This window comes from Pan troglodytes, chromosome X (assembly GCF_028858775.2).
Source record: "Pan troglodytes isolate AG18354 chromosome X, NHGRI_mPanTro3-v2.0_pri, whole genome shotgun sequence".
Taxonomy (NCBI): Eukaryota; Metazoa; Chordata; class Mammalia; order Primates; family Hominidae; genus Pan; species Pan troglodytes.
Window position 1 is genome coordinate 47,997,971 of NC_072421.2, and position 19,455 is coordinate 48,017,425.

Below are 19,455 nucleotides of genomic sequence, written 5' to 3' on the forward strand. Positions count from 1 at the left end.
TGATTCCAACCCATTTCAAAGATGGTAAAACTGAGACACGGGAAAATCATAAAAGGGTGCTTAGGGCACTGGCCCAAAAAGGGTACTTAAGGATTTCTCCGCCCAGATGCCAAAGCCCTAAGGTCAGCCCCAAATGACCCGTGTTCTGCTTTATACGTCTATGCCACTGTTGGGGTTAAAGCCCTAGGCACGCAGGTCTTGCCTCAACTGCGCCTGCGCGAGTCAGGACGTGCGCTTGTCCCAGATCTTGGCGTTTCAGGCGGCCCCTCCTAATCCGGAACACGACTCACATTTCGTTGGTCTTGCCTTGACAGACGTGACCCTGATCCAATAAGGGTGGAAGGCTGAGTCCCGCAGAGCCAATAACGAGAGTCCGAGAGGCGACGGAGGCGGACTCTGTGAGGAAACAAGAAGAGAGGCCCAAGATGGAGGCGGCGGCGGCTGTGGCGGCGTGACAGGTGAGGGCGGGCCCGGGAGGGCTCGGTTTCTGGAGCGGCTGCCGGGCACGGGCAGGGAGCCCGGACCGAAAGCTCAGCTCCAGGATGGCTGCGCCTGGGCCCCGGCGTTCCCTGCCCGGAACCGGAGGAATGGTTTGACCCGGGGCGAGACCATCGTCGACAGCGGGGGTGGGGTGGGTAACAGGAATAGGCGGGCAAGGCTGCGGGTGATGGTTTCGCCCGCTGCTAGTGGTGGTGCGCCTGCGCAGAGCCGGAAGCCCTTTGGTAGGCGGGACCCGACCGAGTGGTGCCGGGATTCCGTCTTAACCCCCGCTAAGGTGTCCAATGACCTTTCCTTACCAACTGCGGGGAGTGTGTGGAAACGCGGTTCACTCCCCGGTTTCCTTATTCTGGATCAGTGTCTGACCGCCCCCGCCGGGAGAATGTCAGGATTCTCGCCTCTGTAACCGCCTTCCATGATCCCTCATTCAGTTTAGACCAGTAATATGCCTGTGACCCCTCACAAGTTGTCAAGGAGAATTTTGGAGCTCCCTCTTTACCTCCATTTTTCTCCCCGCAACACCATACCTTCCTTCTCCTTTTGCTATGACAATGTCTGGTGGTCCACCATTACCTCCCCAGTTCGGCTAAATGTCTGGTCATTTCCATTTCCACCCTTCTCCCCATTACAGTCCCTAGTGACGCCTGTTACATCTCCCTTCCGCATAGTATGTAGTGACCCCCCCCCCACCATGAATTCCTCATCATAGAGGCTTGGGACTTCCATTAGCCACCTAACAACGGTGTCTGTGGTCCTAACATCAACATTATACCCCAGGGCTTAGGGATGTCCACAGTGCCCTTTAAGGACATGTTTGGTGCAACCTCCATCTTCCCCAAACTAAGGGCAGTATCTGATAATCCTCTCTTTCCCATCACCCTGCCTGCGACTCCTCCCTCACCACAGTATCTGGCATTTCCCCCGTTCTCTGTTAAAAAACCAGGACACTTTGGGAGGCTGAGGCGGGTGGATCACCTGAGGTCAGGAGTTCGAGACCAGCCTGGCCAACATGGTGAAACCCCGTCTCTACTAAAAATACAAAAAATTAGCCGGGCGTGGTGGCACACGCCTGTAGTTCCAGCTACTCAGGAGGCTGAGGCGGGAGAATGGCTTCAACTTGGGAGGTGGAGGTTGCGGTGAGCTGAGACCATGCCATTGCACTCCAGCCTGGGCAACAAGAGCGAAACTCTGTCAAAAAAAAAAAAAACAGAAAAGAAAAAAAAAAAAAACCCAGGACATTCTGTTCGTGCTTCTTATGTACCTGACAGCTCAGTGCAGTGTGTACTGACTTCCCCATTGGTCCCCAGCACAGAGTCTTGTGTGCTCCTGTACCTTCCAAGACAGTATGCTCTGTCCCCCTTCCCTGTTATCTCCCCCGCAACCCTGTGCAGTGAAGCTGAGACCTTGGCACTCAAGAGTGAGACAAGCAACAGGAGGGCCTGAGCAGAGAAGGAACTGGAAGGACTTCAGATGTGAGCAGGATCTCTTGGACTGTCGTGTGAAAATTAGGCTGCAGGGGGCGACAGGAGCCTGGACTTTGAATTTTATTTTGTCCCCTGCCACTTTGCTTCTAGACTATCATTATTGGACCTCTGAATTCTTCTGTCTGCCTTCTTGTAGGAGCCCCATGGCACCTGCCCAGCCCCACCTCAGCCCATCTTGACAAAATCTAAGGCTCCATGGAGCCACCACGGGGCCCCCCTGCCAATGGGGCCGAGCCATCCCGGGCAGTGGGCACCGTCAAAGTATACCTGCCCAACAAGCAACGCACGGTGGTGAGTCATGGAAGCGAAATGGCAGGGGCTGTGGATGGACCCAGTTGTAACTCTGGGATCAAAAGGGTGACAACGGTTGGGGGAGGCCTTTGCAGAAGGATGGGAACATCAGCTGCGGCTTCTGTTGGGCATTGAGGACCCCTACATCTGCACATACACACAGGTGACTGTCCGGGATGGCATGAGTGTCTACGACTCTCTAGACAAGGCCCTGAAGGTGCGGGGTCTAAATCAGGACTGCTGTGTGGTCTACCGACTCATCAAGGGGTGAGTGTGGCAGCCCCACGCCCACCCACTGGGTGTCCCACCTCCCATCCCCTCCTCAGTCATTTGATTCCTTCTGTACTTTATCGCAGAGTCTTCCATTAGTCTTCCCTTAGTCTTTAGTCCCCCCTTATCTGCAGGGTACATGTTCCAAGACCCCCAGTGGATGCTTGAAACCATAGATAGTACCGAACCCAATTGCTATCAGTCGGAACATGTTTCTATTCTTGTCTTCTACCCATAAATGTAATGCCTTCTCCGTCTTAACTAAGCACGTATCATGCACTCCGGCCATCACTTTTGCAGTTTGAGGTATGACATCAAAACTAGCATGAATTTATTTTTCCTTCTTCACAATTCCAAAGATGGAAGATTCTTTCTTACAGTAGATCTCAGCAACCTCAGCATATGATTTTCTTTTAAGTCAAGAACTTTTACCTTTTTGCTTAAAGGAAGCACTTTACAGCTTCTCTTTGGCATGTCCGAATTGCCACCAACACTACTCTTGTGCTTTTGGGCCATTATTAAGTAAAATGGCAGTCACTTGAAGACAGCCACTATGATATTGAGTCAGTTGTTTGATAACTGAGCAGGCTACTAAGTGATGGGCGGTAGCGTAGACAGTGTGGATCTGCTAGATAAAGAGGTGATTCACATCCTGGGTGGGATGGTGCAGGATTTCATCACGCTACTCAGAATGCACGTAATTTAAAACTTATGAATTGTTTATTTCTGCAATTTTCAATTTAATACTTTCCCACCCGGTTGACCACAGGTAACTGAAACCATGGAGAGTGAAACCACAGATAAGGGAGGACTACTGTAGTTCAAGTGATCTATGAGTTCATCCATCTTTTGTTTTGTTACTTCATTGGTTTATTGGCCTGTAAGGTCAGCAACTCATTCTCCCCTGGCCCCCAAGTCCTCACCCTGGTCCATCACTTCTGCCCAGATTTCATCTATTTTGTCCTTTCACGATGTCATGACTTCATCAGCTCTCTTCTTCCTCATTTTCCCCATTCTCTGTCTGCTGAGTTGGGTCTTGCTGACTTTATTTATTCCTCTCTCGTGGGGTTCCTTAATTTATGATGCAGTTCACACACTGCACTTTATTTGTTGTTTCAGTGCCTCCTCAGCCCCCTTTTCAGGGGCTGGCTTAGCGCTTCTAAGATGTAGTTGTTTAGTTTCATTTGCTTCTCCCCTTCCGTTTCAGAGCATGGACTCTTCACACCGTCCTGCCTCTCATTACCCTTGTGGCCCAGGGCCAGTCACTTTATCCCTCTGAGCCTGTTTCCCCATCTGTAAAGTTGGGGCAAGGATAGTGACTAATTTCTAGAGTTGCTGTGATGAGAATTAAACATGCCAGACATGACCCTGTGGGTAGCAGGCTTGGAGGGACTTGTGGGGGTTCCCTGCCTCCCCATGGCCCCTACCCAACCTCCCACTCATTCCTTTCCATGCCCCCTGCAGACGAAAGACGGTCACTGCCTGGGACACAGCCATTGCTCCCCTGGATGGCGAGGAGCTCATTGTCGAGGTCCTTGAAGATGTCCCGCTGACCATGCACAATTTTGTGAGTGCAGGGTGGACGGTGGGGGTGGACCATGGTGGGGGGGTGTCCTTGACCAGGTCTCAAACTTCCCTGCTCTGTGGCATCAGGTACGGAAGACCTTCTTCAGCCTGGCGTTCTGTGACTTCTGCCTTAAGTTTCTGTTCCATGGCTTCCGTTGCCAAACCTGTGGCTACAAGTTCCACCAGCATTGTTCCTCCAAGGTCCCCACAGTCTGTGTTGACATGAGTACCAACCGCCAACAGTGAGCCCAGCCTGGGGTGGGTGGGGGGATGGGGAGCACAGAGGCCCAGCCACAAGGCCCTTACAGACAGCTGACCCGTGTCCCCTTGCTTTATACCCTTCATGCCCTCAAGGTTCTACCACAGTGTCCAGGATTTGTCCGGAGGCTCCAGACAGCATGAGGCTCCCTCGAACCGCCCCCTGAATGAGTTGCTAACCCCCCAGGGTCCCAGGTAGGGATGCCTTAGCTGAAGAGCTGCTGGGGGAGAAAAAGATCTTGGGGCTCTTGTAGACCACGAGCCATACTTTATTCATTTGTTTACTTGACAAACATTTATTGAGCACCTACAAGTGTGAGTAAGGGCATGAAACTGGGACCTTGGGCAAGTCACCTCATTTCTCTGGGCCTCAGTTTTCTCATCTGTAAAGAGGGGATGATGATACTTTCTACCATATAAGGTTCTGGTGAGGCTTAAATGAGTTAAGACATGTTCAGTACCTAGAACAGGATCTGGTACAGTGTAAATAATCAATTTTTTTATTATTAATTATAAATATATTTATAAGCATCTAACTACTTTGCTAATTCTAGTATAATCATACTCAAGCCTTTCCATTTTGAAATACGTATTATTTTATCATAAATTACTTCCCTTTTATTGCTTTTTTATGTTAAATATTATATAAAACTATAGCTATATTAAAATATATTATTGCTCTAATATATATTTTATGATGTGCATATTTTATGGTATATTTATGTTATTGTATCATGTTGTATTACATAATTTTATATAATGTAGAACATCATACATGTTTATATGATACATAAAATAAAGTTAGGGTATTATTTTAAATTATGAGTGTATGTGCATTAATTACCTTTGAGTTTCATTTCAGGATAGTGAAGGGAACATTAACATATTTTTGTAACTTTACAATATGTTTAGCATATATCATATGTATAACATGTATGTATAACAATATGGTAATATGTATATTTTAAAACATTGCCATTTTTATATAGATGATACATATTATATAACATTTGAAGAGTACATGTAATTATAATATATAATTATAAAATATGATACGTTACCCTTTCCCCACTATTTGTGTGGCCTGCTATCCTGCCTTTAGGCGTTTACTCCATTGTCATCTCCTCCTCAGAGAAACCTTTCCTGACACTTTCTAGGAACACTTTGTGTCTCCTTATTTTGCTTTACTATTTTTCTTTATTGCACCTATCACCATCAGGCATATTATATATTTGTTTTTTATTTCAGCCCCACCAGGGCAAGAACTGTTATTTTGTTTTACAGTTTTATCTCCACCACCTAGAATGGTATCTGGCACACAGCAGGCACTCAATAAATGTTTCTTGAAGCAATGAATAATAGTACTGCCAGTGGACATTCGCTCTGTGTGAGCCAAATGCATGTTTATGGCTGGGGGTGGGGTGGGGGGCTTTCTCGGTTCTCTGATTCCTGGCAGTGATTTCACAGCCTTTCCCCTGGCAGCCCCCGCACCCAGCACTGTGACCCGGAGCACTTCCCCTTCCCTGCCCCAGCCAATGCCCCCCTACAGCGCATCCGCTCCACGTCCACTCCCAACGTCCATATGGTCAGCACCACGGCCCCCATGGACTCCAACCTCATCCAGGTTGGTGCTGTGGGGGACAATGCCGGGGACCACAGGGCAGAGGGTAGAGCCATCCCTGTTGGCCTCCGTGCCCTCTTTTTGACTCCTGTCCCTCTTCTTCTAGCTCACTGGCCAGAGTTTCAGCACTGATGGTGAGTCCCCTGTGCCTGCACCCTGACCCCCGCCGCCCCACTTACCTCCACTCACATCCTCTCTGCAACTGCAGCTGCCGGTAGTAGAGGAGGTAGTGATGGAACCCCCCGGGGGAGCCCCAGCCCAGCCAGCGTGTCCTCGGGGAGGAAGTCCCCACATTCCAAGTCACCAGCAGAGCAGCGCGAGCGGAAGTCCTTGGCCGATGACAAGAAGAAAGTGGTATGCTCGAGGGGGATCCTTTTGGGGCCACCAAGGCTGAGTGACGTGGGATGAGGGATGTGGGCAGGCCTCTTAGATGCCACCCATCTGGCCCACAGAAGAACCTGGGGTACCGGGACTCAGGCTATTACTGGGAGGTACCACCCAGTGAGGTGCAGCTGCTGAAGAGGATCGGGACGGGCTCGTTTGGCACCGTGTTTCGAGGGCGGTGGCATGGCGATGTGGCCGTGAAGGTGCTCAAGGTGTCCCAGCCCACAGCTGAGCAGGCCCAGGCTTTCAAGAATGAGATGCAGGTGCTCAGGTGAGGTGGCATGTGTGCGTGGATGGGGGTGGCAGGCCCGGCCTTGGCATCTCTCTGGGAAAAGGCCATGCTTGGAGTGCTTCCTGGACATCACCTGTGTTTGTGTTGTTAAACCATCATCAGAAGTTGTTTCTCTCTGAAGGGTGTCCCTTTCCCCTCTGGGAAATGAGTATGTTTAGAGGACCTGTGATCATGCAGTTGTTTGTGTTTGGGTTATTAATGAATGGTTCTGCCTCCAAAATGTGAGTCTTCTCATTTGCCTGCTGCGAACTGGGTCTGTGTGTGGGCCACCATTCTTGTTACTGCATTGCCAGGAAGGCTTCCATCTTTCCTTCCCCTCTGCTTGGGCTACAATGGTAATGTTTTGTTTATAGTGTTGGTTCTTGTTATTCATTAATTCTAATACCTTGATTTAAACAATATTATCATCACCATAATTTAATCATTGCTTAATTATTATAATTGCTGTAATATGTAATCAATACAGTATTCATCTAGTCACGCTAAGAAAGCCAGGTGTCTCCTTTTTGCTGCTATAGTTACTATGTAGCATAGTACTGTATACCTATATACTATAGGTAGTGCTGGATAGCGTCTACCAACCCTGGGGATGTTGGCATTGGCTTTTCCTCTGTGTCAGATGGGCACAATTATGTTACAGAGAATAAGGTAGCTAATGCAATGATCAGTTTTACAGTTGAGGAACATGAGGCCCAGAGAGGTTAAATGTCCTTCCCAAGGTTGTACCTTGAGTACCTGGTGAGGCCTAGATTTGAACATGAGTCCAGACTCCAAGCTCTTTACCTCTAAGCTTCTCATGCTGCTGAACAGGCTCTAATCATCATATATCACCAATGTTTTAATCCTGCATCTATCCATATTATATTGATACATCAGTGAGGAAGGCTGGCATTCTGCTTTCTCATCTGTGAGATGGTCACAGACCCAGGTAATGGTCAGAGTCAGAGGGGTGGGGGATGTTAATGATTAGAAATGCTGCTGTAGGCAGGGAGGGGGAGGGGCAGCAATTCCTCCCTCCTGCTTTTGTTGGGAGACTCGGATGGGGAAGCTTCACATATAAGCCCACAGCAGAGAATCATAGCCCAGTAAACACATCTCACAAATTCATGGAATCTGGCAATGCTTTGGTCCTGAGTGCCCCAAAAGACAGGGTGAAAATAAATGACCGAGGAAGGTAAAGAACAGTGCCACTCCTGATGCTCGGTAAGTGACAGTTGCTATTTTTCCTCCCCACCTCTGACACTGCCCTCCCTGCCTGCAGGAAGACGAGACATGTCAACATCTTGCTGTTTATGGGCTTCATGACCCGGCCGGGATTTGCCATCATCACACAGTGGTGTGAGGGCTCCAGCCTCTACCATCACCTGCATGTGGCCGACACACGCTTCGACATGGTCCAGCTCATCGACGTGGCCCGGCAGACTGCCCAGGGCATGGAGTGAGCCTCCCAGCCTGGGGAGGGGTGGGGGGAAAGGGTGGGGGAAATGAGGTAACCCCCAGCCAATCCGCCACCTGCCTCCACCCCCACAGCTACCTCCATGCCAAGAACATCATCCACCGAGATCTCAAGTCTAACAGTATCTATCTGTCCCTGGGCTGGGGTTGAGTGGGGGTGTCAAGGGCTTAGAAGGATGCCTCTTGTGGGGGTTCTGGGAATTACAAGGGAGGGGCATGTGTCCCAGAGCTCCTTGCCAGGTGGCAGAGCTATGGCCAGCCAGGGGGCTTTAATGGCAGTCTCTTAGAAGTCAGAGGTGTGGCTGGTTCAGGTACTATTCTTGGGGACTCTGGTTAGAGTCTGATGTCTGACAGTTGTGGAGGGCATTATGGTCAACATCAGAGGCATAGTGGGTTCGGGTGCCCTCCGAGGGGCTTCCTGTTCAGGAGTCACAGCGGGGCTGAGTGTGGGGGGCATTAGCAGGCGTTCCCTGCCCACGTCAAGGTTGTGGATAGTTTGCTTGATATTAAGGGGCTCCTGGTCAGGATCAGAGGGATGAGTGGTATAGGGGCACCAATGGGAACCTCCGAGGCAGGGTGAGAGGCATGGCTATTAGGAGTCCCTGTAGTGGTCCTTGACGCTGGCGGACATCTTCCTACATGAGGGGCTCACGGTGAAGATCGGTGACTTTGGCTTGGCCACAGTGAAGACTCGATGGAGCGGGGCCCAGCCCTTGGAGCAGCCCTCAGGATCTGTGCTGTGGATGGTGAGTTGGGCCAGGCTGGATGGGGGGCACATGGGGACGTGGGCTCCGGGATTGGGGTGTGTGGGGCCAAGTGGGGACGGGGATGCCTGTGCCAGATGTGGGTGTCTGGACTCCTCACGTCCCACCTCGTGTGGGTGGCTCTGAGTTGTACCCTGTGTGGCCAGTGGGATCTGGGACTGTGGACCAGCCATTTGCTGACCTCCGTGGTCCCCCTGCCCGGTCTGGCCTGTTGTAGGCAGCTGAGGTGATCCGTATGCAGGACCCGAACCCCTACAGCTTCCAGTCAGACGTCTATGCCTACGGGGTTGTGCTCTACGAGCTTATGACTGGCTCACTGCCTTACAGCCACATTGGCTGCCGTGACCAGGTGAGCCCCACACCTTACCCACAGTTCCCTGGGCTGAGGGATCCCCTCAGGCATCCATACCCCACATCCCCTCCTTTGCACTGATAAATGCCACACTTTCCCCAGAAACCTAAAATTTTCTAGGATAAGGACTCCCAGAATCCCTTGGGCTCCAGACACTTACAATAAATTCTCTGGGTCTCCCCTACCCCAACTTCCCTCTTCTCACATCCACAGCCCTCTGGGACAAAAATCTTTGAAGTCCAAAATGCCCCGAATCTCCATACCTAGAATCCCCCGAGCCCCCCAAATACCCCAAAGCCCTCTGTATCCCTAGACGCCTATAGTCGTCTGCTCTGGGTACTCAAAATCCCCCAGATCCTCAAAGCCCAGATCTCATTTCTCCCAGCATCCCATTTCTCCCCAGAAACAGAACCCCTTTGTGCTTCTGGAATAGTCATGGACACCCACAGTCACCTAGCCCTTGGGTATCTAGCAGGCCCCAGGGCCGGGATACCTAGAACCCTCTAGGCCCCAGACCCCCACGGAAGTACAAGCTCCCCCAGACCCAGAACTCCATGTTTTCCCGAGACTCAGTACTTTCCAGGTCCCTAAGCCTCCTAGAAACCCGTGGGCCTATAATCCTCTGAGCCCCAGATACCTACAATCCTTGACAACCCCCAATTTAAATCCCTCTGTTCTGAAAGCAGAGAATCCTCCCAAGTCCTCAAGGACAGAGAATCCTCTGGGCCTTGATACTGACAGTACCCCAGCTCACTAAAAATGAACCTTCCAAGTCCCTCAATACAAAATTCCTTGGGCCTCCCAGCCCCTGACCCCAGATCACCCCTTTCCTGCCCCCCTCTGCCCCCAGATTATCTTTATGGTGGGCCGTGGCTATCTGTCCCCGGACCTCAGCAAAATCTCCAGCAACTGCCCCAAGGCCATGCGGCGCCTGCTGTCTGACTGCCTCAAGTTCCAGCGGGAGGAGCGGCCCCTCTTCCCCCAGGTGGGCTGGGTAGGGGGCTGGACACCTTGGGTGGGTGACTCTGGGATAGAGGAAGACTGAGATGGAGGCAGATGTGAATATGAAAGCTCAGAGGTATAGTGTGTGTGTGTGTGTGTGTGTTTCGCCATGAGGCTGGGACTGTTGGGGGTGTGTGTGTGTGTGTGTGTGTGTGTTTCGCCATGAGGCTGGGGCTGTTGGGATGCCCACAGGGCTCTGGACACCCCTCCTCACCCCCACCTGCCCTCAGATCCTGGCCACAATTGAGCTGCTGCAACGGTCACTCCCCAAGATTGAGCGGAGTGCCTCGGAACCCTCCTTGCACCGCACCCAGGCCGATGAGTTGCCTGCCTGCCTACTCAGCGCAGCCCGCCTTGTGCCTTAGGCCCCGCCCAAGCCACCAGGGAGCCAATCTCAGCCCTCCACGCCAAGGAGCCTTGCCCACCAGCCAATCAATGTTCGTCTCTGCCCTGATGCTGCCTCAGGATCCCCCATTCCCCACCCTGGGAGATGAGGGGGTCCCCATGTGCTTTTCCAGTTCTTCTGGAATTGGGGGACCCCTGCCAAAGACTGAGCCCCCTGTCTCCTCCATCATTTGGTTTCCTCTTGGCTTTGGGGATACTTCTAAATTTTGGGAGCTCCTCCATCTCCAATGGCTGGGATTTGTGGCAGGGATTCCACTCAGAACCTCTCTGGAATTTGTGCCTGATGTGCCTTCCACTGGATTTTGGGGTTCCCAGCACCCCATGTGGATTTTGGGGGTCCCTTTTGTGTCTCCCCCGCCATTCAAGGACTCCTCTCTTTCTTCACCAAGAAGCACAGAATTCTGCTGGGCCTTTGCTTGTTTATTTTGTTTCCCGACTCTTCTCTTGGGGTTCAGAGCCGCTGAGGGGTGGGGTGAGTCCAGGCAAGGAGTGAAGGTCAGGGGGAGGTGCGGACCACATAAACAGCGTCACTGCACGCATCACCACAGGCGGCACGATGAACGAGGACCACATATGCCAAGCACGGCACAAAAGGAGGCCACGTCAGTCACAGACACAGACATCACAGCAAAGGTGGGGAAGCGGAGACCACTGGCCTTCCGTGTGCAAAGGATTCTGGGAAGATGGGTGGAGTTTGCATATTTAAAGACAGCTGTCAGAGGCAGGAAACTGGGGAGGGGGTCCCTGGGGGAACCGAGGGGTCCTGGAAGTGGGAGGAGCTCCCAAGGTATTGAATGAGGTTGAGGGGAGCTGGTGAAGGGAAATCCTTGTGGGGCTAGGTGTTGGGTGGCATTTGAAGATGTGGATCTTCAGAGGGATGGAAGATCCATGGGAAGGGGCTCAACAGTAGGGGTTTCTTGAGGATTTGGAAAATTATGATGGGAAATAGGTGTGCTGGAGAGATTTGGGACCAAAAATAGGGTTTTCCAGGAACTTTAGGGCTCCAGGAAGGGATTCTGCAATGGGTTGCCTGGTATTTGGGCACTTCCAGGAAGGAAAACGCCCTCTGGGGAAACCAGGGGTGGAGGTCTTCAGGAATGTGGAGGTTCTAAAACAGAAGTAGATCCTGAAGTGACCACGAGTGGGGTTCTAAAAGGACTTGGGGATTCCACATGTGAGAACCGGATTTAGGGCCAGGAGGAGTCAGGTTTCTCAAGGTACTCGGGGATCTTGAGGAATGAGAGGTGGAATCTTGGAGAACCGGGAGATGGGTTCTCAAGGGATTTGGAGACTCCAAAAGTGAGAAATGGATTCAGGGCCCAGAGAAGGGTTGCCCAGGGATTTTGGGGTTCTCAGAGTGGGGTATCAGTCGGAGAAGAGGCTGGCGAAAGACTTCCTCAGGCTGCGGATGGTCTCAGCTTTCACCTCGTCCTGGCTAAGGCTGGGCCTGGGCGGGGCTGGCTCTGGAAGGTTGAAGGCATTGGTCAGAGACTGGGATTTGCTAGAGAGAGACAAGGTGGAGGCGTGGGAGGAAGGGGGAAGAGGAAGGGGAGGAAGGGGAGAGAAACACAACGTTACCCCAGGCCCAGCCCCAGCCCTGCCCCTCTGATCCTGGGGCTGTGCCTGTGACCTCCCCACCTGCCACCATGGGCCTGGACCCTAACAGGTTCTCAAGGCTGGGAGCACTCAGGTGGAGTGGGTGGAGTCCTGGGCCAGGGAGGCGAGATCTGGGACAGGCTGGGAGGACTTGGATCCAGGGTGAAGTGTGGGATTCGTGGCAAGAGTCCTGGGCAGAACCTTCTCTGTGAATTCTTGGCTAGTTTGATACAAAGGGGAAGATGAGCAGGGAGGTTTCCAATCTAAGGGTGAGGTGTCTAGGAGGGCATAGAAAGGGCTTGGACCAAGGACAGGCTGTTGGGCAAGTCAGCCTAAGGCAGAGCAGCTGGGTGGGGCAGGGAGGACGTCTGAGCTGGGATGGGAGTTGGAATGGACCAGAAAAGGCAGATGGGTGATGATTCGCGGGGAGACTGAGATGGGCCAGAAGGATGTGAAGGAGGAGGAAAAGTATGAGGATGGAGTGGGAAGAGCCAGATGATAGGAGGACTAGGACTCGGGCCAGGAGTTTTAGGGATGGGTTGGGGGGGGGGCAGTTTGGCAGGGAAGGCTCTGGGCCGGGCAGGAAGTTGCAGAGGGTGGGTCAGCCAGGTGCCTGGGAGGCCCTAGAGGAGGAAACTTTCCCAGGGCCTTTGAGGAGGAATTCGAACTGAGTGCAGTTTCTCTGGGATTCTGGCACCAAATTCCTGGGGTGGGGGTGCGGAGCCTCTGGTGGGCCGGGAGGAGCCAAAGCTTGGGGGAAGGGCTTGGCTCAGGCTGGAGAGAGTTCGTGGGACCCCTGCATAGGACCTGGGTCTGAGGAGCAAGGGAGCTAGGGCTGCTCTACTGGGGCAGCGGCCCGCTTTGTGAGCAGCAAGGCGAGGGCTGCTGTAGGGGTCCCCTTACTTGAGCTGGGGGTGCGGAGGTCCCCCTGCAGCGGCGGTGGCGGGTGGCGGCACGTCCTGGCTGGGTTTCTGGGCCAGCTGTGGTTTGGGACGTCCAGCGGGGCCCGGGCCGCTGGGCCGAGGCTGCTGCGTGGTGGGTGGCCCAGTGCGGGGCACGGGACCCGCCTGGCTGGCCTGGCGTGTGGGGCCGGCTGGGCCTGGGGGTTTCTGGGGCGGGCCCTGGCGCTGCTGCCCGCCCGGTGGGGCCCCAGAGGCCTTTGGCGGAGCCGGGCCAGAGACGGATGTCTGACGGGTAGCCTGTGGGGGGCCCGCCTGGCGCTGGGGAGACGGAGAGGCGGGCGGGCGGGCTGCTGGAGGCGCCCCGGGGCCTCCCGCCACTGGCCGGGATTGGCGGCCTTGACCCTGGGTCGGCGGCGCGGCCTGGGACGCGGGCTGCTGGGGCGCTGAGGTGGGACTTGGAAGGCGCTGGGGCAGGGGGCTGCCAGCTGGGGGTCCAAGGCCTGAAAGGTGCTGCTGGCCCTGCGGCGGCGGGCGCTGCTGCAATGGGGGTCCCTGGCGCTGGGGGCCTGGACCCGGCTGTGGAGGGCCGCCTGGGGGACAGAGGGAGAGAAAGAGCACACGTGAGAGTGAGCGGGTAAGAGATGGCGGGCTGAGGGAGGGGACTGCGACCGCCAGCCTCTCGCTTACCCTGTGGTGGGGGTCGCTGCTGAGCCGGGGGCCCTGCGGGCTGCTGGGAGGTCTGGCGGCCCAAGGGCAGGGCCCCTGGGGACGGAGTCTGCGGCAGAGGAATGGAGCAGGAGAGGTTAAAAATAGTTACCAGCCAGTGGAGCATCAGCCAGTGATGACACAGGTTCCCTGTGCGCTGGGTGTTGCCCCACTTGTGGCTGAGCTGAGGGTACTCTGGGTTGTGGGGTGGGGGACCTGTTCCCAGGGGCAGGGCAGGGAGGTGCTCAGGGAAGTCAGGGCAGCAGCTGCTTATCAATGTTTTAAACAATTGGCAATCGCAGCCACATGTGTGCAAAGGTGATGCTGTGAGCCTACAGATTATCAGCTTCATGGCACAGCATGACCCAGGGCCGGCCTCCCCACACTAGCTCAAGCCACTAGCTCAGCGCCAGGGGCCTGACCTGGCCATGGGAGCCCCTGCCAGGGGAGGCATCCCGCTGTCGCTGCCGGGGCAGGGCCTGAGCCATCTTGTTGACCACGAGCTCTACGATGAGCTGTTTGTCTTCATCCTGGTGGTCACCAATGAGCGGCATGGAGGAACCCACCACCTGGGGGAAGGAAAGGATCCGTGAGGGGAGAGGCAGGCCTCGCACCTGAGGCAGCAGTAACGCCGTGCTTTCAGTTGGCCAAGGGCATGGCCGCCGCTGAGTCCCAGTGTCTGAGGCACTGATTGTGCACGGTGAGGAAGGCTTGTCTGTTCCAAGGTACCTTACAGCTTAGAAGGTGCTTCAGAGCAGGGCTCAGCAAATTAGGGCCCATGGGCCCAACCTGGCCGACCACCTGGTTCTGTATGACCCAGAGCTAAGGATGGGTCTTTAAATTTTGTAACAGTTGAAAAAAATCGAAAGATTTTATAACATGCGAAAATGGCATGAAATTTAAATTTCAATGTCCATAAACAAAGTTTTATTGGAACACAGCCACACTTATTTTTTTAACATATCGTCTATGGCTGCTTTTGCAGAGTTGAGTAGTTACGGCAGAGGCTACGTGGCCTACAAAGCCTAAAATAGGTACCGTCTGCTCCTTTACAGAAAATGTTTGCCGATCCCTGCTTCACGGTTTTCTAGGTGCTTTGTCCTTTCCAAAATGCTTTGCTGTTGGTCCAGTTCGCAGAATACTTTAAAGGTTACTAAGGGCCTCGCCATTCACCAAGATGTCTCGATTCGCAGAGCACTAAACAATCTAATAAGGGTTTTGCTAGTCACCAGGGACGTGCAAGTTCAGTCTAGTGTTCTGCCATTGCAAGGGATGGCCCCTTCGAAAGTTCGTCAGGCACCTTACAGTGTACTAAGCACATTGCTGTTGGCTGAGGACCTCTGTGCCATGGAGTGCTTCAGTTTGCACTGCTGCTGCCTGGCATCTGTTCCTCCCTCTACCCCACCTACCCCTGGGTGCTCATACCTCAATGATGTGATCCCTTCCGTCCTTGCCATGTAGCGCTTCCACTGCGCAGATGTCCAGTCCCCCAAAAATCTCTGAGCACGTGTCCACCCACAGCTTGTATCTGCCAAGACAAAGGGTGGGGAAGCCTGTCAGTCTCTCACCTGAGCTGCCGTGCTCCCACCCCTCCTTCCCCTCACACCCTGAGTTCGGGCTGCCCACCTGTCAGACATGGCAATTTGCTCCAGCATCGCAGAGCCAGTATTGGTCTTCCAGTTCCCTGACACTGACGTCCTCCTGGGGGACAAGGGGACAGAAGCTCAGGGGTGCCTCAGCTGCATGAGGCAAGGCAGGGGACCCCTCCCAGGGCCTTGGTCTCTCCACTCACATGTAGGCCTTGTAGTTCTGCCCAATCTTCTGGACACGCACGTCATATTTGGCATCGATGAAGGGCTCGGCAGTGGCATACGTCTTGGTCAGTGCCACGACACTTGCGATGTCCTGGAAGTCATGCTGGTTGTCAACCTTGACCTGTGGACGTGCGGGCAAGGATCAGGGCCTGGTCAGGATAGAGCAGCTGTGGGGAGTGGGGGTGCCTGGGGGAGCATGTATACATGACACACAGGTGAGGCGAGTACACAAAAATTAGGTGGACATGCCAAGGCGCTCAAGCAGGCACGATCATGGGTCTCCTGTTTTGTATGTGAGCACACAGGCACAAAGTTGGGTGTGTAGAACACTGAGCATACCAAAATGTATTGAATTGTCTACTTTAAATGGGTAAGTTGTAGGGTGTGTGAATTATCTCTCACTAAAGCTGTGAAAAAACTGTGTATGTACAATATACTAATATAGGCATCCAGACGCAAAATCAATTGTACACACAACATGCTAAGATACAGAAACTCGGACACAAATTACAAGTCTACTTTCTACGTACACAGAGACAAAATCAGATGGATGTAAAGCACACAGGACCCCAAGACTTTGGAACATAAAAGATCACACCACATCATGTGTGTTTGGCACAGGCATGCATGTACACACAGACACGATGCTGGAGACAAGCAAAATAACAGGACACACAAAATTGGCTGAATGCAGGAGGAAAAAGGGGTCGATGAGGTCAGCTGAATGTGAGAAAACAAAAATCTATTAGGTTGGTGCAAAAGTAATTGTGGTTTTTACCATAAGAACTGGCAAAACCCGCAATTACTTTTGCACCAACCTGATAGATAACGACACCCCAGGAGACGCGATCACACAGAATGACTGGTGTGCATTGCACAAATACACATCTACCTATGCACAGCCCAGCCAGAGACTCACCTTGCCCATCCCAGAGTGTGCGTGCCCCATCTTCACAACCACGGGGTACGTTGTACTGCTGAGCTGGTGGGGAAAAGGCAGAGGAGACATGCTCAGGGCAGAAAGGGTGACCTCCAGGGGTGGGGCGGCACTGAGGGGATCCCAGCCAGTGGGAACTGCATTATGAGTCACTTCCCAGGACACACGGGTCAGAGACAGGCAGGCAGCAGCTGGGGGTCACACAGTGTCTCCACCTCCGGGCCCAGAATTGAACCCAGAGCCCTGTCTGTCTGTCCCTCACTCCACCCCACCAACAAGTTCCAGACGTCCCGCCCCTGCTTTCCCGGGCAGAGGCATGGTATGAGCGTGGGGGACTGTTCCAGTAAAAAGAAAGTTTGTTTTTACAGTGGATGGATGATAGTGAGGCAAGTGTGTGCCAGTGCGTGTGTGTGGGGGTGGGGGGGGTGGGGAGTGGTGGTGAGCATGTAGTGACTGAACCCCTCAGCCAAACCTTGTATGTAAGCCTCACCTGCACACATAAACTATTGAGAGGCATGAGCCCTTGGAACTCAGATGTACATCGCCAAACCCAGAGATGCCAGTGACATTGAGACTGACAGCCAACACAGGCTCAAAGCACATGAGCTCTGGAGCAGCACAGACACCCACACAGTCATTCAGCCAGCCAGGTGCCCATAGCGTGGGTCAGCAGCCAGCACTCCAGGGCAGCACACACTGGACACCCTTAGGCACACAATCAATACTTGGGCACACACCCAGTTTCCCTCCCCTCACCCAAACCCACATCACCATCAGGGGAACACACACAACACAAAAGATTACCCGTCCAATCAAGAGACACACAACTCCACAGGCGCACTCCACAGAACCGGGCACATACTCAACACACAGGCACACATAAAACACCCCTAGGCAAATGCACAGCAAATAAGGCCCTACACAACACACAGAGGTGTATGCACTTCCAGGTATTCACATCACCACTGGGACCCGTAAGAGACCCACGCCACATTCCTGGGCATACAAAAAGTATATCTAGACACACACACAACATGCCTTGCCACATATACAATACAGAGAGGCTACACACAACCAGAGACACCCACAACTCAGTTTGCAGAAAACATTCCTGGACACTCCCACCCCAACACACATACAGTCACACATTCAGGCGAGAGGGATACCTCAAGTCTCCCCCGCTCCTGGATGGGGTAGAGGAAACCAGGTTGGACGGCCCTAGGCTCCCCGCTCCCTCCACCCCCACCCCCACAGCACAGCTGCACAGTGCCCCTCTGGTGGCCCTCCCTCTCGCTGACAAGGTAGAGAGATGGCATTCCCGGAGGGGCTGCTGGGGCGGTGGTGGTTCCCAGTTCCCGACAGGCACAGGAAGCCCGCAGACTCAGGGTGACCGATTGACCTTAAGGCCTCCCTCTGCACACACCCCCTTCCTCATTTCCCAAATGACTGGCGTCATTATGAGGTGGGCTGAGAGACACGATGTTGGGACGGGGGTTTGGGGCATCTCTGGGCAGCGGGCCAGGGAAATGATGCCGAGGCAGATGCATACAGTACCACCCAGGTGTGCGCACAGCACACAGAAGTGCATAATGCACTCAGTTACATATGCAACCCAGATCTGCTTTGCCGAGGCTGGTAGACAACTCCCAGAAGTAACACACAAAACACACTGGCACATGCTCGACTCTTAGGAATGGACACACAACACACCAGAGAGCTGTGCGTACACACCCATACCTCCCCCAACAACCCTGAGGTTTCTAGGTGCCTCTTTTCGTTAACTGTCCTTGTTTTCTCTGGACTTGAGCCTGAACACAACGCTCTGTATATGTGTGTGTGCCCGTACATGTGTGCATGCAGAGTGCTTTGAACTCTGACTCTGGGAGCTCCTGGAAAGCCCTAGGTCTGAATTTTGGCCTTTCTTCTTCCTAAGGCCATGAAGGACACAACCCCTCCCTGAGCCTCAGTTTCCCCATCTGCACAAAGAGCACAATGAGGCCCAAGCACCTGGTATGCTGTGGGCATTGTCAGGTGTCCGCTTTGCACACGCCTCCTGGACCCCCATGGGCCCCCACACCCATCCAGCTCCCCAGATGGTCACACACCCCTCCATGAACACCCCTCCCACTCTCCATTTCAAAACTGCACAATAACCGGATCCACACGACTCCTCATGTAAACAGTCGGCAACACTCTGTGCTGACTCAGGTTTCAAAGAGTTGGCGTCAGAACCAGAGTCAGCGAGGGGCCAAGGCAGGACTTCCCCTGCCCTCATTTCTCCCTCGGAGGCACCAGGTTACTCAGCCCCGTCTCATTCACTCTCACTGTCCCACTTTCATAATCAGCTCCTACAGATTTTTTTGGTTTACTTCCCTTCCTCCCTGTTTTTGTACCCCCCCCCCACCCTGCCCCCACCACCCCGCAACAGAGCCATTTCTTCATTCTCATTCCTGGGTAGGTCACTCAGCCCTTTTGTGTCTAAGTTTCCTCATCTGTATAATGAGAACATGAGCTATATCTAACTCACAGGGATATTGTGAGAAATAAGTTAGTTATTTTGGGAAAAATGCTCTACATGGTATCGGGCATACAGTAAGCCTCGATCCTCAAGAAGTGTTGGGTACTGTTATTATTGGCTTAACATCTCTTCCTTAACTAACATTAATGAACAAAGAGGCAATCGGGATTGATTAAATGAGATAATGTCTGTAAAAAGACTTTAGAACAGTGCTTTTTTTTTTTTTTAAATAGAGACAGGGTTTCACCATGTTGCCCAGACTGGTCTTGAACTCCTGAGCTCAAGCGATCTGCCTGCCTCAGCCTCCCAAAGTGCTGGGATTACAGGTGTGAGCCACCATG

The 19,455-nt window shown here is 53.1% G+C and overlaps 2 protein-coding genes across 4 annotated transcripts in view; one reads left to right on the forward strand and one right to left on the reverse strand.

The window, feature by feature from the left end:
• The first annotated feature begins 321 nt into the window (after positions 1-321).
• Positions 322-11,050, forward strand: ARAF (A-Raf proto-oncogene, serine/threonine kinase). Of its 2 annotated transcripts, none has more exons than XM_016943249.4 (16): positions 322-458; positions 2,119-2,273; positions 2,437-2,540; positions 4,008-4,110; positions 4,197-4,351; positions 4,464-4,562; positions 5,835-5,991; positions 6,095-6,122; positions 6,197-6,342; positions 6,441-6,643; positions 7,926-8,102; positions 8,195-8,241; positions 8,747-8,865; positions 9,101-9,232; positions 10,086-10,220; positions 10,468-11,050. In XM_016943249.4, the coding sequence occupies exons 2-16, from the start codon at positions 2,178-2,180 to the stop codon at positions 10,600-10,602; spliced, it is 1,836 nt and encodes a 611-aa protein (XP_016798738.1). In that variant the 5' UTR covers positions 322-458; positions 2,119-2,177; the 3' UTR covers positions 10,603-11,050. The 2 variants fall into 2 exon arrangements, with proteins under 2 accessions (XP_016798738.1, XP_016798739.1); XM_016943250.4 differs by having other exon boundaries at positions 5,850-5,991.
• Positions 11,042-19,455, reverse strand: part of SYN1 (synapsin I) — a 48,090-nt gene continuing 39,676 nt past the window's right edge. Inside the window, exons 6-13 of one of the 2 annotated variants that reach the window (XM_016943248.4) lie at positions 16,579-16,641; positions 15,638-15,780; positions 15,472-15,546; positions 15,271-15,373; positions 14,268-14,414; positions 13,828-13,915; positions 13,142-13,730; positions 11,042-12,105 (exon numbers count right to left, since the gene is read on the reverse strand). In XM_016943248.4, the coding sequence (XP_016798737.1) occupies positions 12,078-12,105; positions 13,142-13,730; positions 13,828-13,915; positions 14,268-14,414; positions 15,271-15,373; positions 15,472-15,546; positions 15,638-15,780; positions 16,579-16,641 (1,236 nt within the window). In that variant the 3' untranslated portion in view covers positions 11,042-12,077. Of the gene's footprint in view, positions 12,144-13,141; positions 13,731-13,827; positions 13,916-14,267; positions 14,415-15,270; positions 15,374-15,471; positions 15,547-15,637; positions 15,781-16,578; positions 16,642-19,455 lie in introns of both variants that reach the window. The other variant, XM_016943247.4, reaches the window with a different exon arrangement.